This window comes from Bombina bombina, chromosome 3 (assembly GCF_027579735.1).
Source record: "Bombina bombina isolate aBomBom1 chromosome 3, aBomBom1.pri, whole genome shotgun sequence".
NCBI lineage: Eukaryota > Metazoa > Chordata > Amphibia > Anura > Bombinatoridae > Bombina > Bombina bombina.
Window position 1 is genome coordinate 745,887,167 of NC_069501.1, and position 25,543 is coordinate 745,912,709.

A 25,543-nucleotide genomic window follows, 5' to 3' on the forward strand; every position below is an offset into this window, starting at 1 on the left:
GATAAGTGGGCATTTTGGCTAAAATGTTTTTGATAGAATTATCCATTACAGCCGTTAATTGTTGCATAGTAAGGAGTATTGGCGCGCTAGATGTACTAGGGGCCTCCTGAGTGGGCAAGACTGGTGTAGACGAAGGAGGGAATGATGCAGTACCATGCTTACTCCCCTCACTTGAGGAATCATCTTGGGCATCATTTTCTGTGTCACATAAATCACATCTATTTAAATGATAAGGAACCTTGGCCTCTCCACATTCAGAACACAGTCTATCTGGTAGTTCAGACATGTTAAACAGGCATAAACTTGATAACAAAGTACAAAAAACGTTTTAAAATAAAACCGTTACTGTCACTTTAAATTTTAAACTGAACACACTTTATTACTGCAATTGCGAAAAAGTATGAAGGAATTGTTCAAAATGCACCAAAATTTCACCACAGTGTCTTAAAGCCTTAAAAGTATTGCACACCAAATTTGGGAGCTTTAACCCTTAAAATAACGGAACCGGAGCCGTTTTTATCTTTAACCCCTCTACAGTCCCTGGTATCTGCTTTGCTGAGACCCAACCAAGCCCAAAGGGGAATACGATACCAAGTGACGCCTTCAGAAAGTCTTTTCTATGTATCAGAGCTCCTCACACATGCGACTGCATGTCATGCTTCTCAAAAACAAGTGCGCAATACCGGCGCGAAAATGAGGCTCTGCCTATGATTAGGGAAAGCCCCTAGAGAATAAGGTGTCCAAAACAGTGCCTGCCGATATTATTTTAACAAAATACCCAGATTAAATGATTCCTCAAGGCTAAATATGTTTATATATGAATCGATTTAGCCCAGAAAATGTCTACAGTCTTAACAAGCCCTTGTGAAGCCCTTATTTACTGTCTGTAATAAAAATGGCTTACCGGATCCCATAGGGAAAATGACAGCTTCCAGCATTACATCGTCTTGTTAGAATGTGTCATACCTCAAGCAGCAAAAGTCTGCTCACTGTTCCCCCAACTGAAGTTAATTCCTCTCAACAGTCCTGTGTGGAACAGCCATCGATTTTAGTTACGGTTGCTAAAATCATTTTCCTCTTAGAAACAGAAATCTTCATCTCTTTTCTGTTGCAGAGTAAATAGTACATACCAGCACTATTTTAAAATAACAAACTCTTGATTGAATAATAAAAACTACAGTTAAACACTAAAAAACTCTAAGCCATCTCCGTGGAGATGTTGCCTGTACAACGGCAAAGAGAATGACTGGGGTAGGCGGAGCCTAGGAGGGATCATGTGACCAGCTTTGCTGGGCTCTTTGCCATTTCCTGTTGGGGAAGAGAATATCCCACAAGTAAGGATGACGCCGTGGACCGGACACACCTATGTTGGAGAAAGTTACAATATCAGGTTCTGCTTGTTGAGAAATTTTCCCTGAATCTGAAATTTCTCCCTCAGACAAAACCTCCCTCCTGGCCCCTTCAGATAGGTGTGAGGGTATGTCAGAACAGATATCATCAGCGTCCTCTTGCTCTTCAGTGTTTAAAACAGAGCAATCACGCTTTCTCTGATAAGTAGGCATTTTGGAAAAAAATGCATGCAATAGAATTATCCATTACAGCCATTAATTGTTGTATGGTAATAAGTATTGGCGCACTAGATGTACTAGGGGCCTCTTGTGTGGGCAAAACTGGTGTAGACACAGAAGGGGATGATGCAGTACCATGCTTACTCCCCTCATTAGAGGAATCATCTTGGGCAATATCATATCTATGGCATTATTATCCCTACTTTGTTTGGACATTATGACACAAATATATCACATATATTTAAATGGGGAGACACATTGGCTTTCATACATATAGAACATCGTTATCTGATGGTTCAGACATGTTAAACAGGCTTAAACTTGTCAACAAAGCACAAAAAACGTTTTACAATAAAACCGTTACTGTCCCTTTAAATTTCAAACTGAACACACTTTATTACTGAATATGTGAAAAAGTATGAAGGAATTGTTCAAAATTCACCAAAATTTCACCACAGTAACTTAAAGCCTTAAAAGTATTGCACACCAAATTTGAAAGCTTTAACCCTTAAAATAACGGAACCGGAGCCGTTTTTACATTTAACCCCTATACAGTCCCAGGTATCTGCTTTGCTGAGACCCAACCAAGCCCAGAGGGGAATACGATACCAAATGATGCCTTCTATAAGCTTTTTCAGTGGTTCTTAGCTCCTCACACATGCATCTGCATGCCATGCTTTCCAAAAACAACTGCGCATTAGAGGCGCGAAAATGAGGCTCTGTCTATGACTAGAAAAGGCCCCCAGTGAAAAAGGTGTCCAATACAGTGCCTGCCGTTTTTATTAAAACAATCCCCAAGATTTAACAACTATTAAAAGTAATAATCTGCCAAATATACTTAGTAAAGCAATCGTTTTAGCCCAGAAAAATGTCTACCAGTTTTTTAAGCCCTAATGAAGCCCTTTATTCTTTTACTTAAACTAAGAAAATGGCTTACCGGTTTCCCATAGGGAAAATGACAGCTTCCAGCATTACCGAGTCTTGTTAGAAATGTGTCATACCTCAAGCAGCAAAAGTCTGCTCACTGTTTCCCCCAACTGAAGTTAATTCCTCTCAACAGTCCTGTGTGGAAACAGCCATCGATTTTAGTAACGGTTGCTAAAATCATTTTCCTCTTACAAACAGAAATCTTCATCTCTTTCCTGTTTCAGAGTAAATAGAACATACCAGCACTATTTTAAAATAACAAACTCTTGATTGAAGAATAAAAACTACATTTAAACACCAAAAAACTCTAAGCCATCTCTGTGGAGATGTTGCCTGTACAACGGCAAAGAGAATGACTGGGGAAGGCGGAGCCTAGGAGGGATCATGTGACCAGCTTTGCTGGGCTCTTTGCCATTTCCTGTTGGGGAAGAGAATATCCCACAAGTAAGGATGACGCCGTGGACCGGACACACCTATGTTGGAGAAATTCAATTTTAAATAAATATGAAGATTTATCAGCATCAATCTCTGAGACAGAATCCTCTGAACCAGAAGAGTCATCAGAATCAGAATGATAATGTACATTTAAAAATTCATCTGTAGGGAGAGAAGTTTTAAAAGATTTTTTACGTTTACTAGAAGGAGAAATAACAGACATAGCCTTCTTGATGGATTCAGAAACAAAATCTCTTATGTTATCAGGAACATTCTGCACCTTAGATGTTGAGGGAACTGCAACAGACAATGGTACTTTACTAAAGGAAATATTATCTGCATTAACAAGTTTGTCATGACAATTAATACAAACAACAGCCGGAGGAATAGCTACCAAAAGTTTACAGCAGATACACTTAGCTTTGGTAGATCCAGCACTAGACAGCGATTTTCCTGTAGTATCTTCTGACTCAGATGCAACGTGAGACATCTTGCAATATGTAAGAGAAAAAACAACATATAAAGCAAAATTGATCAAATTCCTTAAATGACAGTTTCAGGAATGGGAAAAAATGCCAAAGAACAAGCTTCTAGCAACCAGAAGCAATGAAAAATGAGACTTAAATAATGTGGAGACAAAAGTGACACCCATATTTTTTGGCGCCAAATAAGACGCCCACATTATTTGGCGCCTAAATGCTTTTGGCGCCAAAAATGACGCCACATCCGGAACGCCGACATCTTTGGCGCAAAATAACGTCAAAAAATGACGTAACTTCCGGCGACACGTATGACGCCGGAAACAGAAAAGATTTTTTGCGCCAAAAAAGTCTGCGCCAAGAATGACGCAATAAAATGAAGCATTTTCAGCCCCCGCGAGCCTAACAGCCCACAGGGAAAAAGAGTCAAATTTTTGAAGGTAAGAAAAAATGATTAATTCAAATGCATTATCCCAAATATGAAACTGACTGTCTGAAAAATAAGGAATGTTGAACATTCTGAGTCAAGGCAAATAAATGTTTAAATACATATATTTAGAACTTTATAAACAAAGTGCCCAACCATAGCTTAGAGTGTCACAGAAAATAAGATTTACTTACCCCAGGACACTCATCTACATGTTTGTAGAAAGCCAAACCAGTACTGAAACGAGAATCAGCAGAGGTAATGGTATATATAAGAGTATATCGTCGATCTGAAAAGGGAGGTAAGAGATGAATCTCTACGACCGATAACAGAGAACCTATGAAATAGACCCCGTAGAAGGAGATCACTGCATTCAAATAGGCAATACTCTCCTCACATCCCTCTGACATTCACTGCACGCTGAGAGGAAAACTGGGCTCCAACTTGCTGCGGAGCGCATATCAACGTAGAATCTAGCACAAACTTACTTCACCACCTCCATAGGAGGCAAAGTTTGTAAAACTGAATTGTGGGTGTGGTGAGGGGTGTATTTATAGGCATTTTGAGGTTTGGGAAACTTTGCCCCTCCTGGTAGGAATGTATATCCCATACATCACTAGCTCATGGACTCTTGCTAATTACATGAAAGAAATATAAAATAGGGACTCCAGTAACACCCCTCTTATTAAAATAAGTTTTACTGCTTACCCCATTCCCATACAGGGAAATAATGCCAGCCAGTTCTGATACACCAAGTCTCCTCAGAAAAAAAGGCTGCACATACCTTAATGCTGCTTGTAGCATGAAACCGGTCTCCACACTGAAGATGTCTCATGGTTACCTTCAGAGGTCTTGTGGGAACCAGCGTGGATCTTAGTACAAATGCAAAGATCATCAACCTCAGAGTCAGAAATCTTCTTCCATATCGCCCTGAGGAAAATAGTACGCACCGGTACCATTTAAAATAAAAAACTTCTTGATTGAAGAAACTAAAACTAACACCTCACTTTACCATGTCTTCCTAGTATAACACAGGCAAAGAGAATGACTGAGGGTGGAGGGGAAGGGGAGGGGCTATATATACAGCTCTGCTGTGGTGCTCTTTGCCACTTCCTGTTAGCAGGAGGTTAATATCCCACAAGTAAGGATGAAATCCGTGGACTCGTCATATCTTTGTAAAAGAAAAAAAAAAAAATTTCCATGACTTTTATATGGAAAATAAAATATGTTGCAATATCTCCCCCCCCACCCCACCCCCACAAACAATGTTTTTGACATTAGCTTGTGTTAGCACTACAGATATTAAAAAAAAAAAAAAAAAACACATGGCAGCATGTTACATTTTTTCCCAAACTAATTTGTTACTGCAGAGCAGCTTTTTAGCATGTGTTTCTTTAACACTAGTCTAAACTAATACAGTAACTAATTTATTATCCTTGTGCAAAAATGCTTCTTTATAAGATTATACACATTACAATTTTGGTAGCAGTTTGACTATGGTGTATTGCCTTACAGCTGACACTTTACTATGGTCCTCTTCTTTACAAAATGTGTAGTTGATTAATGGAATTAACTACTATCAGAGGTGATGAAGACCAACACTGAGGGGGAACTTCAAGAATGCCTGAAATAGGCATAAGGCTGTCATGCAAAATAATAAAGTTTACACTTTATTCAAAATATGGGCAGACTTAATGGGCCTATGGTTCTTATCTGCTGTCAAAATCCATGTTTATGTTTCTGTGTCTCTATGGAGACGTCTTTTACATAAATGTATGTAGTAGCCTTGCACAAAATCTTACCCGTTTTCTCTTGTTTATATAATAACAATCTTCTTCAAGCTTCTTCTTCAAAATCTCAGGAATTTCTATGACTATATTTTTTTCTTCCATATCTCGTTTAGAGTGAATTTCTTGTTCTTCTTTCTATAAAAAATAATCAAATAATTAAGCAGTCTGTAATTAGGCTCTAGAGATCAACTGAAAATCCAAAAAAGGTAATAAAAATAAAATTAAAAAAAAACAATATAAAGAAGTACTGCTGATATATTATAAATTTTTACTTGTGTACAATGGTTTAAAAAAGTTTTATCTCTAAATAAAAATATGATCTATATGGTTTCTTGAATACTCTCTCCACAAAATGTTTGCTGATGGATAAAATCATGGTTGAGGAACACTTAAGTGGACAGTAAAGAAAACAAAAAGGTAAATGGATTGGATAAAGCATGCAATTTTAGACAACTTTCCAATTTAATTCTATAAAAAAACAAAATTTATGCTTACTTGATAAATTTATTTATTTCCGGATATGGCGAGTCCACGGCTTGAGTATTTACTGTTGGGAATATCACTCCTGGCCAGCAGGAGGAGGCAAAGAGCACCACAGTTAAACTGCTAAGTATCACTCCCTTACCCACAACCCCCAGTCATTCGACCAAAGGGAAATGGAGAAAAAGGAGTAACACAAGGTGTAGAGGTGCCTGAGGTTATAGTCAAAAGAACAACCGTCTTAAAATAAAGGGTGGGGCCGTGGACTCACCATATCGGGAAATAAATACATTTATCAGGTAATAAAGCATTAATTTTATCAAGCATAAAATTTGTTTTTCTTTCCTAAGATATGGGGCTTGAGTAATTACTGTTGGGAACCAATACCCAAAGCTAGAGGGCACAGATAAATAAGGGACGGACAAGACAGGCAGTCCTAAACAGAAGGCACCACCGCTTGAAGAACCTTTTTTCCAAAAGAAGCCTCAGCCGAGGCAAAAGTATAAAATTTGTAAAAAGTATGTAGAAAAGACCAAATTACAGCCGTGCAAATTTGTTCCACAGAAGCTTTATTTTTGAAAGCCCAAGAAGAGGAAACAGCTCTTGTAGAATGAGCCTAATTCTCTCAGGAGGCTGCTGTCTAGCAGTCGCATAAGCCAAACAAATTATACTTCGTAACCAAAAAGAAAGAGAAGTAGCAGCAGCTTTCTGACCTTTACGTTTCCCAGAGAAACAGACAAAGAGGACAGAGAACTGGCAAAATTCCTTAGTCGCCTGTAAGTAGAATTTAAGAGCACGTACAACATCCAAATTGTGTAACAAACGTTCTTTGGAAGAAGGATTAGGACACAGAGAGGAAACAACAATTTCCTGATTGATATTTCTATTAGAAACAACCTTAGGAAGGAAACCTAACTTAGTACGAAGAACCGCCTTATCGGCATGAAAAAACATAATTTATGCTTACCTGATAAATGTATTTCTCTTGTGGTGTATCCAGTCCACGGATCATCCATTACTTGTGGGATATTCTCCTTCCCAACAGGAAGTTGCAAGAGGATCACCCACAGCAGAGCTGTCTATATAGCTCCTCCCCTAATTGCCACTTACCAGTCATTCGACCGAAGACAAGCAAGAGAAAGGAGAAACTATAGGGTGCAGTGGTGACTGTAGTTTAGAGTTAAAAAATACCTGCCTTAAAATGACAGGGCGGGCCGTGGACTGGATACACCACAAGAGAAATAAATTTATCAGGTAAGCATAAATTATGTTTTCTCTTGTAAGGTGTATCCAGTCCACGGATCATCCATTACTTGTGGGATACCAATACCAAAGCTAAAGTACACAGATGAAGGGAGGGACAAGGCAGGTACTTAAACGGAAGGAACCACTGTCTGTAAAACCTTTCTCCCAAAAATAGCCTCCGAAGAAGCAAATTTATAGAATTTTGAAAAAGTATGAAGCGAAGACCAAGTCGCCGCCTTGCAAATCTGTTCAACAGAAGCCTCATTTTTAAAGGCCCATGTGGAAGCCACAGCTCTAGTAGAATGAGCTGTAATCCTTTCAGGAGGCTGCTGGCCAGCAGTCTCATAAGCTAAGTGTATTATACTTCTTAGCCAAAGCGAAAGAGAAGTTGCCGAAGCCTTTTGGCCTTTCCTCTGTCCAGAGTAGACAACAAACAAAGCAGATGTTTGATGAAAATCTTTAGTAGCTTGTAAATAATACTTTAAAGCACGAACCACGTCAAGATTGTGTAATAGACGTTCCTTCTTTGAAGAAGGATTAGGACACAATGACGGAACAACAATCTCCTGATTGATATTCTTATTAGATACCACCTTAGGTAAAAACCCAGGTTTGGTACGCAAAACTACCTTATCTGCATGGAAGATCAGATAAGGGGAATCACATTGTAAGGCAGATAACTCGGAAACTCTACGAGCCGAGGAAATAGCTACCAAAAATAGAACTTTCCAAGATAAAAGTTTGATATCTATGGAATGAAGAGGTTCAAACGGAACCCCCTGAAGAACTTTAAGAACCAAATTTAAACTCCATGGTGGAGCAACAGGTTTAAACACAGGCTTGATTCTAACTAAAGCCTGACAAAATGCCTAAACGTCTGGAACATCCGCCAGACGCTTGTGCAAAAGAATAGACAGAACAGAAATCTGTCCCTTTAAAGGAACTAGCTGACAATCCTTTCTCCAATCCTTCTTGGAGAAAGGATAATTTCCTGGGAATCCTGACTTTACTCCATGAGTAACCCTTGGATTCACACCAATAAAGATATTTATGCCATATCTTATGATAGATTTTCCTGGTGACAGGCTTTCGTGCCTGAATTAAGGTATCAATAACTGACTCGGAGAAGCCACGCTTTGATAAAATCAAGCGTTCAATCTCCAGGCAGTCAGTCTCAGAGAAATTAGATTTGGAAGGTTGAAAGGACCCTGAAGTAGAAGGTCCTGTCTCAGAGGCAGAGTCCATGGTGGAAGGGATGACATGTCCACCAGATCTGCATACCAAGTCCTGCGTGGCCACGCAGGCGCTATCAAGATCACCGATGCTCTCTCCTGCTTGATTTTGACAATCAGACGAGGGAGCAGAGGAAACGGTGGAAACACATAAGCCAGGATGAAGGACCAGGGCGCTGCTAGAGCATCTTTCGTTGCGTTGCCTTGGGGTCCCTGGACCTGGATCCGTAACAAGGAAGTTTGGCTTTCTGGCGAGACGCCATGAGATCCAGTTCTGGTTCGACCCAAACGTTGAACCAATTGTGCAAATATCTCCGGATGGAGTTCCCACTCCCCCGGATGAAAAGTCTGTCGACTTAGAAAATCCGCCTCCCAGTTCTCTACACCTGGGATATGGATAGCTGATAGGTGGCAAGAGTGAATCTCTGCCCAACGAATTATCTTTGAAACTTCCAACATCGCTAGGGAACTCCTTGTTCCCCCTTGATGGTTGATGTAAGCCACAGTCGTGATGTTGTCCGACTGAAATCTGATGAACCTCATTGTCGCTAGCTGAGGCCAAACTTGAAGAGCATTGAATATCGCTCTTAGTTCCAGAATGTTTATTGGGAGGAGGGTCTCCTCCTGAGTCCACGATCCCTGAGCCTTCAGGGAGTTCCAGACTGCCCCCTAGCCCAGAAGGCTGGCATCTGTCGTTACTATTGTCCAATCTGGCCTGCGAAAGGTCAAACCTTTGGACAGATGGGCCCGAGATAGCCACCAGAGAAGAGAATCCCTGGTCTCTTGATCCAGATTTAGTAGAGGGGACAAATCTGTGTAATCCCCATTCCACTGACTGAGCATGCAGAGTTGCAGCAGACTGAGATGTAGACGGGCAAACGGCACTATGTCCATTGCCGCTACCATTAAGCCGATTACTTCCATACACTGAGCCACCGAAGGGCGAGAAGTGGAATAAAGAACACAACAGAAATTTAGAAGTTTTGATAACCTGGTCTCTGTCAGGTAAATCCTCATTTCTACAGAATCTATTAGAGTTCCCAGAAAGGAGACTCGTGTGAGAGGGGATAGAGAACTCTTTTCTTCGTTCACTTTCCACCCATGCGACCTCAGAAATGCCAGAACTATGTCCGTATGAGACTTGGCAATTTGGAAATTTGACGCCTGTATCAGAATGTCATCTAAATAAGGGGCTACTGCTATGCCCCGCGGCCTTAGGACCGCCAGAAGTGACCCCAGAACCTTCGTAAAGATTCTTGGGGCTGTAGCTAACCCAAAGGGAAGAGCTACAAACTGTTAATGCCTGTCTAGGAAGGCAAACCTGAGAAGCCGATGATGATCTTTGTGTATCGGAATGTGAAGATAAGCATCCTTTAAATCCACTGTAGTCATGTATTGACCCTCCTGGATCATAGGTAGGATGGTACGAATAGTCTCCATCTTGAATGATGGGACCCTGAGAAATTTGTTTAAGATCTTGAGATCTAAGATTGGTCTGAAGGTTCCCTCTTTTTTGGGAACCACAAACAGATTTGAATAGAATCCTTGTCCCTGTTCCTCCTTTGGAACTGGGTGGATCACTCCCATAACTAGGAGGTTTTGAACACAGTGTAAAAATGCCTCTCTCTTAATCTGGTTTGCAGATAATTGTGAAAGGTGAAATCTCCCTTTTGGAGGAGAAGCTCTGAAGTCCAGAAGATATCCCTGGGATACAATTTCCAACGCCCAGGGATCCTGGACATCTATTGCCCAAGCCTGGGTGAAGAGCGAATGTCTGCCCCCTACTAGATCCGTTACCGGATCGGGGGCCAATCCCTCATGCTGTCTTAGAGGCAGCAGCAGGCTTTTTGGCCTGCTTACCTTTGTTCCAAGTCTGGTTAGGTCTCCAGACCGACTTGGACTGGGCAAAAGTTCCCTCTTTTTGTTTGTATTAGAGGAAGTTGATGCCGCACTTGCCTTGAAGTTTCGGAAGGCACGAAAATTAGACTGTTTGGCCCTTGATTTGGACCTATCCTGAGGAAGGGCATGACCTTTTCCTCCAGTGATATCAGAAATGATCTCCTTCAAACCAGGCCCGAATAGGGTCTGCCCTTTGAAGGGAATATTAAGCAGCTTAGACTTTGAAGTAATGTCAGCTGACCATGATTTAAGTCATAGCGCCCTACGCGTCTGAATAGCAAAACCAGAATTCTTAGCCGTTAGTTTAGTCAAATGAACAATGGCATCAGAAACAAAAGAATTGGCTAGCTTAAGTGCTCTAAGCTTGTCAAGTATATCATCCAATGGGGTCTCTACCTGTAAAGCCTCTTCCAGAGACTCAAACCAGAAGGCCGCAGCAGCAGTGACTGGGGCAATGCATGCAAGGGGCTGCAGAATAAAACCTTGTTGAATAAACATTTTCTTAAGGTAACCCTCTAATTTTTTATCCATTGGATCTAAGAAAGCACAACTGTCCTTGACAGGGATAGTAGTACGCTTAGCTAGTGTAGAAACTGCTCCCTCCACCTTAGGGACCGTTTGCCATAAGTCCCGTGTGGTGGCATCTATTGGAAACATTTTCTTAAAAATAGGAGGGGGAGAGAACGGCACACCTGGTCTATCCCATTCCTTAGTAATAATTTCTGTAAACCTTTTAGGTATTGGAAAAACATCAGTGTAAACAGGTACTGCATAGTATTTATCCAATCTACACAATTTCTCTGGCACTGCAATTGTATCACAGTCATTCAGAGCAGCTAAAACCTCCCTGAGCAACACGCGGAGGTGTTCAAGCTTAAATTTAAATGTTGATACTTCAGAATCAGGTTGAATCCTCTTCCCTGAGTCAGAAAAATCACCCACAGAAAGAAGCTCTCCTTCCTCAGCTTCTGCATATTGTGAGGGGGTATCAGATATAGCCACAAAAGCGTCAGTATGCGCTGTCTCGCTTTCCTCGTAACCTAGGTAGTCTGGATAATACCGCTGACAGTGTATTATCCATGACTGCCGCCATGTCTTGTAAAGTAAACGCCATGGGCGCGCTAGATGTACTTGGCGCCTCTTGAGCGTGAGTCCCATGAGCGGGACGTGGGGCGAGTTAGTCGGCATAACTTCCCCCTCGTCAGATTCCTCTGGTGATAAATTTTTTAAAGACAAAATATGGTTTTTATTACTTAAAGTGAAATCAGTACATTTGGTACACATTCTAAGAGGGGGTTCCACCATGGCTTCTAAACATAATGAACAAGGAGTTTCCTCTATGTCAGACATGTTTAAACAGACTAGCAATGAGACCAGCAAGCTTGGAAAACACTTTAAAGCAAGTTAACAAGCAAAAAATAAAAACGGTACTGTGCCTTTAAGAAAAATAAAAAAGGTCAGAATTTGAAAAACAAATCAAACGAAATTTTTACAGTGTGTATAATAAGCTAACAGAGCATTGCACCCACTTGCAAATGGATGATTAACCCCTTAGTTTAAAAAACGGATAAAAAAAACGATAGACGTTTTTTAACAGTCACAACAAACTGCCACAGCTCTGCTGTGGCCCTACCTTTCCATACAAACGACTTTGGAAAGCATAAAAGCCCTTTAGAGAGGTCCTATAGCATTCAGGAGACTTCTTGAGGGAAGCTGGATGTCTCAGTCTGCAAAAGTTACTGCGCAATTAAGCGCTAAATTAGGCCCCTCCCACTCATGTCTACATAGTGGAAGGCCTAAGAAAACTGTTTCTAGGCAAATTTAAGCCAGCCATGTGGAAAAAAACTAGGCCCCAATAAAGTTTTATCACCAAAACATATATAAAAACGTTTAAACACTCCCAGCAAACGTTGTATATGACAGGAATTGAAAAATAATAAGAGTATTACCTCTGACAGTAAGCATGATACCAGTCGCTATTAAATCACTGTAATCAGGCTTACCTTAAATAAATCTGGTATCAGCAGCATTTTCTAGCATTTATATTACTCTAGAAAAAATTTAAACTGCACATACCTCATAGCAGGATAACCTGCACGCCATTCCCCAACTGAAGTTACCTCTCTCTTCAGTTATGTGTGAGAACAGCAATGGATCTTAGTTACAACCTGCTAAGATCATTAGAGACCACAGGCAGATTCTTCTTCTATTTTCTGCCTGGGACCAAAATAGTACAACTCCGGTACCATTTAAAAATAACAAACTTTTGAATTGAAGAAAAAACAACTACATTTCACCACATCTCTCTTACTGCTTCCATGCATGTCGAGAGTTGCAAGAGAATGACTGGTAAGTGGCAGTTAGGGGAGGAGCTATATAGACAGCTCTGCTGTGGGTGATCCTCTTGCAACTTCTTGTTGGGAAGGAGAATATCCCACAAGTAATGGATGATCCGTGGACTGGATACACCTTACAAGAGAAATAAGATAAGGGGAATCACACTGCAGAGCTGAGAGTTCCGAGACTCTTCAAGCAGAAGAGAGAGCAATAAGAAACAAAACCCTCCAAGATAACAACTTAATGTCTATGGAATGCAATGGCTCAATGGAACAAGGTTAAGGCTCCAAGGAGGAGCAACAGACTTAAAGACAAGCCTGATTTTGACCAAAGCCTGACAAAAAGAATGCACATGGTGCACATCCGCCAAACGTTAATGTAGTAAAACGGATAAAGCAGAAATCTGACACTTTGGGGTACTGACTGACACTCCCTTCTCCAGGCCTTCCCGAAGAAAAGATAAAATTCTAGGAATTATAATTCTACTACAAGAGTAGCCCTTGGATTCACACCAATAAAGATATTTACGCCATATCTTATGGTAATCTTTCTAGTAACAGGCTTGAGAGCCTGAATCATGGTCTCAATGACCGACTCAGAAAAACCATGCTTAGACAGAATTAAGCGTTCAATCACCAAGCAGTCAGCTTCAGAGAAACGAGATTTGGATGAAGGGATCCTGAATCAGGAGATTCTTTCCTCAGAGGTAGTCTCCAAAGTGGGAGAGATGACATCTCCACTAGGTCTGCAAACCAGATCCTGCGAGGCCACACAGGGGCTATTAGAATCACTGATGCCCTCTCCTGTTTGATATGAACAATGACTTGTGGAAGGAGAGCAAATTGAGGAAACAGGTATGCCAACCTGAAAACCCAAGGAACCGCCAGAGCATCTATCAGAACAGCCTGAGGATCTCTTGACCTTGAACCGTGGCTTGGAAGCTTGGCGTTCAGATGGAACTCCATCAGATCTAACTCCGGCACCCCCTATTTGAGGACTAAGCTGGAAAACACCTACAAATGGAGTTCCCACTCCCCAGGATGAAAAGTCTGTATGCTCAGAAAAACAATTTATGTAAGAACTTACCTGATAAATTAATTTCTTTCATATTGGCAAGAGTCCATGAGCTAGTGACGTATGGGATATACAATCCTACCAGGAGGGGCAAAGTTTTCCAAACCTCAAAATGCCTATAAATACACCCCTCACCACACCCACAATTCAGTTTAACAAATAGCCAAGAAGTGGGGGTGATAAAGAAAGGGAGTAAAAAGCATCAACAAAGGAATTTGGAAATAATTGTGCTTTATACAAAAAATCATAACCACCATAAAAAGGGTGGGTCTCATGGACCCTTGCAAATATGAAAGAAATTAATTTATCAGGTACGTTCTTACATAAATTAAGTTTTCTTTCATGTAATTGGTAAGAGTTCATGAGCTTGTGACCTATGGGATAGTAATACCCAAGATGTGGAACTCCACAGAAGAGTCACTAGAGAGGGAGAGATAAAATTATAACAGCCATTTTCCACTGGAAAAAAAATAATCCACAACCAAAATATAAGTTTAGTTTCATAATGAAAAGAAAAAACATAAGCAGAGGAATCAAACTGAAACAGCTGCCTGAAAAACTTTTCTACCAAAAACTGCTTCCGAAGAAGCAAATACATCAAAACGGTAGAATTTAGTAAATGTATGCAAAGAAGACCAAGTTGCTGCTTTGCAAATCTGATCAACTAAAGCTTCATTCTTAAAAGCCCACGAAGTAGAGACTGATCTAATAGAATGAGTTGTAATTCTCTGAGGCGGGGCCTGACCCGACTCTAAATAAGCCTGATGAATCCAAAGCTTTAACCAAGATGCCAAGGAAATGGCAGAAGCCTTCTGACCTTTCCTAGAACCAGAAAAGATAACAAATAGACTAGAAGTCTTTCTGAAATCTTTAGTAGCTTCAACATATTTCAAAGCTCTTACCACATCCAAAGGATGTAAGGATCTCTCCAAAGACTTCTTAGGATTAGGACACAAAGAAGGGACAACAATTTCTCTATTAATGTTGTTAGAATTCACAACCTTAGGTAGAAATTTAAATGAAGTTCACAAAACTGCCTTATCCTGATGGAAAATCAGAAAAGGAGATTCACAAGAAAGAGCAGATAATTCAAAAAACTCTTCGGCCAAAAGGAACAACACTTTCCAAGAAAGTAGTTTAATGTCCAAAGAATGCATAGGCTCAAACCAAATTAAGACTCCAAGGAGGAGAGATTGATTTAATGACAGGCTTGATACGGACCAAAGCCTGTAGAAAACGGTGAATATCAGGAAGCTTAGCAATCTTTCAATGAAATAAAACAGAAAGAGCAGAGATTTGTCCCTTCAAGGAACTTGCAGACAAACCTTTATCCAAACCATCCTGAAGAAACTGTAAAATTCTAGGAATTCTAAAAGAATGCCAGGAGAATTTATGAGAAGAACACCATGAAATATGTCTTCCAAACTCAATAAATCTTCCTAGAAACAGATTTACGAGCCTGTAACATAGTATTAACCACTGAGTCAGAGAAACCTCTATGACTAAGCACTAGGCGTTCAATTTCCATACCTTCAAATTTAATGATTTGAGATCTTGATGGAAAAACGGACCTCGAGACAGAAGGTCTGGCCTTAATGGAAGTGGCAAAGGTTGGCAACTGGACATTTGAACAAGATCCACATACCAAAACCTGTGAGGCCATGCTGAAGCTACCAGCAACACAAACAATTGTTCCATGATGATTTTGGAGATCACTCTTGGAAGAAGAACTAGAGGCGGGAAAATATAAGCAGGTTGGTAACACCAAGGAACTGTTAACGCATCCACCGCTTCCGCCTGAGGATCCCTGGACCTGGACAGGTACCTGGGTAGTTTCTTGTTTAGATGAGAAGCCATCAGATCTATTTCTGGGAGACCCCACATATGAACAATCTGAGAAAACACATCCGGATGGAGCGACCACTCCCCCGGATGTAAAGTCTGACGGCTGAGATAATTTGCTTCCCAATTGTCTATACCTGGGATATGAACCGCAGAAATTAGACAGGAGCTGGATTCTGCCCATGTAAGTATCCAAGATACTTCTTTCATAGCTTGGGGACTTGAGTCCCACCCTGATGATTGACATATGCCACAGTTGTGATATTGTCTGTCTGAAAACAAATGAACGGTTCTCTCTTCAACAGAGGCCAAACCTGAAGAGCCCTGAAAATAGCACGGAGTTCTAAAATATTGATTGGTAACCTCGCCTCTTGATATTTCTAAACCCCTTGTGCTGTCAGAGATCCCCAGACAGCTCCCCAACCTGAAAGACTTGCATCTGTTGTGATCACAGTCCAGGTGGGACGAACTTAAGAGGCCCCTTGAACTATACAATGGTGATCTAAACACCAAGTCAGAGAGAGTAGAACATTGGGATTTAAGGATATTAATTGTGATATCTTTGTATAATCCCTGCACCATTGATTCAGCATACAAAGCTGGAGAGGTCTCATATGAAACAAGCAAAGGGGATAGCTTCCGGTGCTGCAGTCATGAGACCTAAAACTTCCATGCACATAGCTACTGAAGGGAATGATTGAGACTGAAGGTTCCAACAAGCTGAAACCAATTTTATTCTTCTCTTGTCTGTTAGAGACAGAGTAATGGACACTGAATCTATCTGTAAACCTAAAAAGGTTACCCTTGTGTGAGGAATCAAAGAACTTTTTGGTAAATTGATCCTCCAACCATGTCTTTGAAGAAACAACACTAGTTGATTCATGTGAGATTCTGCAGAATGTAAAGACTGAGCTAGTACCAAGATATCGTCCAATAAGGAAACACTGCAATATCCCGTTCTCTGATTACAGAGAGTAGGGCACTGAGAACCTTTGAAAAGATTCTTGGAGCTGTCGCTAGGCCAAATGGAAGAGCGACAAATTGGTAATGCTTGTCTAGAAAAGAGAATATCAGAAACTGATAGTAGTCTGGATGAATCGGAATATGAAGATATGCATCCTGTAAGTCTATTGTGGACATATAATGCCCTTGCTGAACAAAAAGGCAGAATAGTCCTTATAGTCACCATTTTGAAAGTTGGCACTCACATAACGATTCAAAATTTTCAGATCCAGAACTGGCCTGAATGAATTTTCTTTCTTTGGGACAATGAATAGATTTGAATAAAACACAAGACCCTGTTCCTCAAACGGAACTGGTATGATTACCCCTGAAAGCTACAGGTCTGAAACACTTCAGGAAAGCTTGAGCCTTTACTGGATTTGCTGGGCTGCGTGAGAGAAAAAAATCTCACAGGAAGTCTTACTCTGAATCCTATTTGGTACCCTTAAGAGACAATACTCTGAATCCATTGATTTTGGACAGAATCTGCCCAAATGTTTTGGAAGAATCTTAATCTGCCCCCCACCAGCTGAGCTGGAATGAGGGCCGCACCTTCATGCAGACTTGGGGGCTCGCTTTGGTTTCTTAAATGGTTTGGATTTACTCCAACTTGAAGGTTTCCAATTGGAACCAGATTCTTTGGGGGGGGAAGGATTAGGTTTATGTTCCTTATTTTGACGAAAAGAACAAAAACGGTTAAAAGCTTTAGATTTACCCTTAGGTCATTTATCCTGAGGCAAAAAAACTCCCTTCCCCCCAGTGACAGTTGAAATTATCAAATCCAACTGAGAACCAAATAACTTATTACCTTGGAAAGAAAGAGATAGTAATCTAGACTTAGATACCATGTCAGTATTCCAGTATTTGAGCCACAAAGCGCTTCTAGCTAAAATAGCTAAAGACATAGATTTAACATCAATTTTGATGATATCAAAAATGGCATCACAGATAAAATGATTAGCATGTTGAAGCAAGCGAACAATGCTAGACAAATCAGGATCCATTTCCTGTTGCGCTAAACTTTCCAACCAAAAAGTTGATGCAGCTGCAACATCAGCCTGAGAAGATAGCCAGAATATAAATAAGCTTTCCTTAGATAAGATTCAAGTTTCCTATCTAAAGGGTCTTTAAAAGAAGTACTTCCATAGGAATAGTAGTACCTTAAGCAAGAGTAGAAATAGCCCCATCAACTTTGGGGATCTTTTCCCAAAACTCCAATCTAACTGCTGGCAAAGGATACAATTTTTTCAACCTTGAAGAAGGAATAAAAGAAGTACCAGGCCTATTCCATTCCTTAGAAATCATATCAGAAATAGCATCAGGAACTGGAAAAACATCTGGAGTAACCACAGGAGGTTTATAAACAGAATTTAAACATTTACTAGCTTTAATATCAAGAGGACTAGTTTCCTCAATATCCAATGTAATCAACACCTCTTTTAACAAGGAACGAATATACTCCATTTTAACCCTTTGAGTGCTAAGCACTTTGCCACCTGGGTGCTAAAAATTTTAATGTTTTTTTAATAATTTTTTTAACTTTTTTTTTATTTTTTTCAGACTTACACTGGTTACACTTACAAAGGTTAGGTGATTACCTTTCCAATGGTGGGTCTTGGGGGTCTGTAGCTGCTTAGATGCCTGAGATACAGGCTTCTAAGCAGCATGACCCCTGCTCCTATACTTAACATTGTTAAGTATAAATAAAGTTGCACGGTGACGTCATCACGTTATTGTGCGTGACGTCACCACACAAAACGGGAAGCCCCGACGATGCCTGTCACTCTACAGGCACAATCGCCGGGGTAGGAGCAAGTGGGAGCCCCCAGATCTCCCTTAAGGTGGGAGAGTGCTAGTGACGGCTCTGAGCCGTCATTAGCACCAGAGTGGGAAATTCTGTGACGGCTCAGAGCCGTCATTAGCACTCAAAGGGTTAAATAAATAAGTAGAATTTGTCAGTGTCAATATATGAGGAAGGGATCTTCTGAATCAGATAGATCCTCATTAGAGGAGGATAATTCAGTATGTTGTTGGTCATTTGAAATTTCATCAACTTTATGAGAATTTTTAAAAGACCTTTTACATTTATTAGAAGCGGGATGGCAGACAAAGCCTTCTGAAACGTATCAGCAAAAAAATCTTTTATATTCACAGGTATATCATCTACATTAGATGTTGAAGGAACAACAGGCATTGTACTATTACTGATGGACACATTCTCTGCATGTAAAAGCTTATCATGACAACTATTACATACCACAGCTGGAGATATAATCTCCACACATTTACAACAGATGCACTTAGCTTTGGTAGAACTGTTATCAGGCAGCAGGGTTCCAAGAGTAGTTTCTGAGACAGGATCAGATTGAGATATCTTGCAAATGTAAGAGAAAAAAACAACATATAAAGCAAAATTATCAATTTTCTTATATGGCAGTTTCAGGAATGGGAAAAAAAAACATAATTTATGCTTACCTGATAAATTTATTTCTCTTGCGATGTATCGAGTCCACGGATTCATCCATACTTGTGGGATGTTCTCCTTCCCTACAGGAAGTGGCAAAGAGAGCACCCACAGCAGAGCTGTCTATATAGCTCCTCCCTTAACTCCACCCCCCAGTCATTAGACCGAAGGCTAGGAAGAAAAAGGAGAAACTATAGGGTGCAGTGGTGACTGAAAGTTTTAAAATAAAAATATATTGCCTGTCTTAAAAATAAACAGGGCGGGCCGTGAACTCGATACATCACAAGAGAAATAAATTTATCAGGTAAGCATAAATTATGTTTTCTCTTGTAAGATGTATCAAGTCCACGGATTCATCCAAACTTGTGGGATACCAATACCAAAGCTTTAGGACACGGATGAAGGGAGGGACAAGACAGGGACCCTAAACAGAAGGCACCACTGCTTGTAGAACCTGTCTCCCAAAAATAGCCTCGGAAGAAACAAAAGTATCAAATTTGGAAAATTTGGAAAAAGTATGAAGTGAAGACCAAGTTGCCGCCTTACAAATCTGTTCAACAGAAGCCTCATTTTTAAAAGCCCATGTAGAAGCCACAGCTCTAGTAGAATGAGCAGTAATTCTTTCAGGAGGCTGCTGTCCAGCAGTCTCATAGGCCAAACGGATGATGCTTTTCAGCCAAAAGGAAAGAGAGGTAGCCGTAGCCTTTTGACCTCTCCGTTTACCATAATAAACAACAAACAATGAAGATGTTTGACGGAAATCTTTAGTTGTTTGTAAGTAGAACTTTAAAGCACGAACCACATCAAGATTGTGTAACAGACGTTCCTTCTTTGATGAAGGATTAGGACACAGTGAAGGAACAACAATCTCTTGATTGATATTCTTATTAGAAACAACCTTAGGAAGAAACCCAGGTTTGGTACGCAAAACCACCTTATCTGTGTGGAAAACAAGGTAAGGGGAATCACACTAAAGCAGATAGCTCAGAAACTCTTCGAGCCGGAGAGATAGCTACTAAAAATAAAACTTTCAAAGCTAGAAGCTTAATATCCATGGAATGCATAGGTTCAAACGGAACCCCTTGAAGAACTTTAAGAACTAAGTTTAGGCTTCATGACGGAGCAACAGGTTTAAATACAGGCTTGATTCTGACCAAAGCCTGACTAAATGCTTGAAAGTCTGGGACATCTGCTAGACGTTTGTGTAATAGAATAGACAAAGCAGATATTTGTCCTTTTAGGGAACTAGCTGATAATCCCTTCTCCAAACCTTCTTGGAGAAAAGACAATATTCTAGGAATCCTAATCTTACTCCACGAGTAACCTTTGGATTCGCACCAATAAAGATACTTACGCCAAATCTTATGATAGATCTTGCTGGTGACAGGCTTTCTAGCCTGAATCAGGGTATCAATGACCGACTCAGAGAAACCACGCTTTGATAGAATCAGGCGTTCAATCTCCAAGCAGTCAGATGCAGAGAAATTAGATTTGGATGCGTGAACGGACCTTGGATTAGAAGGTCCCGCCTCATTGGCAGAGTCCACGGTAGAACCGAGGACATGTCCACTAGGTCTGCATACCAAATCCTGCGTGGCCACGCAGGTGCTATCAGAATCACAGAAGCGCTCTCCTACTTGATTCTGGCAACCAGACGTGGGAGGAGAGGAAACGGTGGAAATACATAGGCCAGATTGAAGGACCAAGGTACTGCTAGAGCATCTATCAGTACCGCCTGGGGATCCCGGGACATGGACCCGTAACGAGGAAGTTTGGCATTATGATGGGACGCCATCAGATCCAATTCTGGTGTGCCCCATATCTGAATCAGCTGGGCAAATACCTCCGGATGGAGTTCCCACTCCCCCGGATGAAAAGTCTGACGACTTAGAAAATCCTCCTCCTAGTTCTCTACTCCTGGGATGTGGATTGCTGAGAGATGGCAAGAGTGATCCTCTGCCCATCGGATTATTTTGGTTACTTCCATCATCGCTAGAGAACTCCTTGTTCCTCCTTGATGATTGATAAAAGCTACAGTCGTGATGTTGTCCGGCTGAAACCTGATGAATTTGGCCGCAGCAAGCTGAGGCCACGTCTGAAGCGCATTGAATATCGCTCTCAGTTCTAGAATGTTTATCGGGAGGAGAGATTCCTCCCGAGACCACAAGCCCTGTGCTTTCAAGGAGTTCCAGACTGCACCCCAGGCTAGCAGGCTGGCATCTGTCGTTACAATGAGCCACTCTGGCCTGCGGAAACACATTCCCTGAGACAGGTGGTCCTGAGACAACCACCAGAGAAGAGAATCTCTGGTCTCCTGGTCCAGATGCAGTTGAGGAGATAAATCTGCATAATCCCCATTCCACTGTTTGAGCATGCATAGTTGCAGTGGTCTGAGGTGTAGGCGGGCAAAAGGAACTATGTCCATTGCCGCTACCATGAGTCCGATTACCTCCATACATTGAGCCACTGATGGGCGAGGAATGGAATGAAGAGCTCGGCAAGTGGTTAAGAGTTTTGATTTTCTGACCTCCGTCAGAAATATTTTCATTTCTACCAAGTCTATCAGAGTCCCTAAGAAGGAAACTCTTGTAAGAGGGAAGAGAAAACAATTTTTTATGTTCACCTTCCACCTGTGAGATCTCAGAAAAGCCAACACTATGTCCGTGTGAGACTTGGATAGCTGGAAAGTTGACGCCTGAATTAAGATGTCTAGATAAGGCGACACTGCTATGCCCCGTGGTCGTAGAACCGCCAGAAGGGACCCTAGCACCTTTGTGAAAATTCTGGGAGCCGTAGCCAACCCGAAGGGAAGGGCCACAAACTGGTAATGCCTGTTTAGAAAGGCGAATCTGAGAAATTGATGATGATCTCTTTGAATAGGGATGTGTAGATACGCATCCTTTAAATCCACGGTAGTCATATATTGACCCTCCTGGATCAGAGGTAGAATAGTCCGAATAGTCTCCATCTTGAATGATGGAACTTTGAGGAACTTGTTTAGAATTTTGAGATCCAAGATTGGTCTGAAAGTTCCCTCTTTTTTGGGAACCACAAACAGGTTTGAGTAAAACCTAACCCCTGTTCCTCTTTTGGAACTGGGCGGATCACCCCCATGGTATGTAGGTCTTCTACACAGCGTAAGAACGCCTCTCTCTTTGTCTGCTTTACAGACAATCGAGAAATGTGAAATCTCCCCCTTGGAAGGGAGTCTTTGAATTCCAGAAGATATCACTGGGACACAATTTCTAAAGCTCAGGAATCGTGAACATCTCTTGCCCAAGCCTGAGCGAAGAGAGAGAGAGAGAGTCTGCCCCCTACCAGATCCGGTCCCGGATAGGGGGCTACCCCTTCATGCTGTCTTGGAGGCAGCTGCAGGCTTCTTGGCCTGTTAACCCTTGTTCCAAGCCTGGTTAGGTCTCCAGACTGACTTGGATTGGGTAAAATTCCCCTCTTGCTTTGAAGCAGAGGAAGCTGAAGCGGGACCAGCCTTGAAGTTCCGAATGGAACGAAAATTATTTTGTTTGGTCCTCATCTTATTTGATCTATCCTGAGGGAGGGCATGACCTTTCCCTCCAGTGATGTCTGGAATAATCTCTTTCAGTTCAGGCCCGAATAGGGTCTTTCCTTTGAAAGGGATGTTCAAAAGTTTAGATTTTGATGACACATCAGCAGACCAGGACTTAAGCCATAACGCCCTGCATGCTAAAATGGCAAAACCTGAATTCTTTGCCGCTAATTTAGCCAGTTGAAATGCAGCATCTGTAATAAAAGAATTAGCCAACTTAAGGACCTTAATTCTGTCCATAATCTCCTCTAATGGAGTCTCCATCTGAAGAGCCTCCTCTAGAGCATTCAACCAGAAAGCAGCTGCAGTAGTTACAGGAACAATGCATGCAATAGGTTGGAGAAGAAAACCTTGATAAACAAAAATTTTCTTCAGGAGACCCTCTAATTTTTTTATCCATAGGATCTTTGAAAGCACAACTGTCTTCAATAGGTATAGTTGTAGAAATAGCTCCCTCCCCCTTAGGAACTGTCTGCCACGAGTCCCGCATGGTGTCAGATATGGGAAACATTTCTTAAAAACAGGAGGGGGAGAGAAAGGAATACCTGGTCTATCCCACTCCTTAGCAATAATATTCACAATCCTCTTAGAGACTGGAAAAACATCAGTGTAAACAGGAACCTCTAAGTATTTATCCATTTTACACAATTTCTCTGGGACCACTATAGGGTCACAATCATCTAGAGTAGCTAATACCTCCCTGAGCAATAAGCAGAGGTGTTCAAGCTTAAATTTAAAGGCCGTCATATCAGAATCTGTCTGAGGGAGCATCTTTCCTGAATCAGAAATTTCTCCCTCAGATAACAAATCCCTCATCCCTACTTCAGAGCATTGTGAGGGCATATCAGATACGGCTACTAAAGCGTCAGGCGGCTCAGCATTTTTTCTTAACCCAGAGGTGTCCTGCTTTCCTTGTAAACTAGGCAGTTTGGATAAAACCTCTGTGAGGGTTGTATTCATAACTGTGGCCATGTCTTGTAAAGAAAATTAATTTGACGCACTAGAGGTACTTGGCGTCACTTGTGCGGGCGTTACTGGTTGTGACACTTGGGGAGAGCTAGATGGCGAACCCTCATTTACTTCTGACTGAGAATCATCTATTGCTCTATTTTTAAGTGCTAATATATGTTCTTTATAGTTTATAGACATATCAGTACAATTGGGACACATTCTAAGAGGGGGTTCCACAATGGCTTCTAAACATATTGAACAAGGATTTTCCTTGGTGTCGGACATGTTAAACAGGCTAGTAATGTAACAAGCAAGCTTGGAAAACACTGTAATCAAAGCAAATAACACATAGAAATAAAACGGTACTGTGCCTTTAAGAGAAAAAAAGCTGCACAAATTCTGCAAAACAGTGTAAAAAAGCAGTAAACGCAACTAAATTTTTACAGTAGTATCATAAAGCCTTAGTAACTTTGCACAGCTAAGCAAATAAACAATTAACCCCTTAATGGCAAAACCGGATTGAAAAAACGTCAAAACCGGTAAAAAAGACTTTCAGCACCTTGCCACAGCTCTGCTGTGGCGCCTACCTGCCCTTCAGAACGATTTGTGGGGGAAAAAAAGCCCTCAAACAGAGCAGGAACCTCTGGAGAACCAGTTAGATGTCTCTGAGGAAACTGAGGCAAGAAAATAGGCCCCTCCCACCTAACACGATGTTTTGAGGCATATCAGAAACACACCAAAGTGTTTCTTAACTAACCATGTGGGTTAAAAAACCCTAAAACAAGCCACAATGACCCCATTCAAAAATTGTTATAAGTGCATCAATTACTGAATAAACAAAAACGTTTTTTCCTTTCAGTGTCACCAGTAACTAATGAGCCCTTCATGCAAGCGGAAATTCCTATTCAAGTGTCTGAATACAGCTTACCCTTTTCTCATGGGGATATTGCCAGTCTTTTCTAGAGTTAACACAGTCTGTCTAGAAAAATATAGACTGAACATACCTCAATGCAGTTTAGCCTGCAAACCGTTCCCCCAACTGAAGTTTTCCTGTACTCTTCAGCCCTTGTGAGAACAGCAGTGGATCTTAGTTACAAAGTGCTAAGATCATCATCCTCCTTGCAGAGATCTTCATCCCTTTTCTGCCAGAGAGTAAATAGTACACACCGGTACCATTTAAAATAACAAACCTTTGCTTGAGAAATAATAAACTGTACTCTGAGAGGAATCGGGCTTCAAAATGCTGAGAAGCGCATATCAACGTAGAAATCTTAGCACAAACTTACTTTACCACCTTCATAGGAGGCAAAGTTTGTAAAACTGAATTGTGGGTGTGGTGAGGGGTGTATTTATAGGCATTTTGAGGTTTGGGAAACTTTGCCCCTCCTGGAAGTATTGTATATCCCATACGTCACTAGCTCATGGACTCTTGCCAATTACATGAAAGAAATCCGCTTCCCAGTTGTCTACTCCTGGAATGTTGATGGCAGATAGACAGCAATTGTGGGTCTATGCCCACTGAAGAATCCGAGTAACCTCCTTCATGGCTAAGGAACTCCGAGTTCCTCCCTGTTGATTGATCTAATCCACAGAGGTCATGTCTGAATGGAACCTGATAAACTGGGCTGAGGACAACTGAGGCCAAGCCAATAGAGCATTGTAAATCGCCCTCAACTCCAAGATGTTGATGGGAAGAGCAGACTCCTCCCGAGTCCAAAGGCCCTGAGCTTTTAACGAGTCTCAGATTGCTCCCCAGTCTCCGAAAGCATGAGCCCTGAGATAGATTTTCCTGAGAAATCCACCACGGAAGAGAATCCCTTGACGAC

At 41.2% G+C, this 25,543-nt stretch overlaps 1 protein-coding gene across 2 annotated transcripts in view; it reads right to left on the reverse strand.

Moving 5' to 3' along the window:
* The window catches only part of MSL3 (MSL complex subunit 3), a 199,092-nt gene that overhangs the window by 104,417 nt on the left and 69,132 nt on the right, over positions 1-25,543 (reverse strand). For both annotated transcript variants that reach the window (XM_053707590.1, XM_053707591.1), the window contains one exon: positions 5,639-5,761. In XM_053707590.1, coding sequence (XP_053563565.1) covers positions 5,639-5,761 — 123 coding nt within the window. The remainder of the gene's footprint in view (positions 1-5,638; positions 5,762-25,543) is intronic.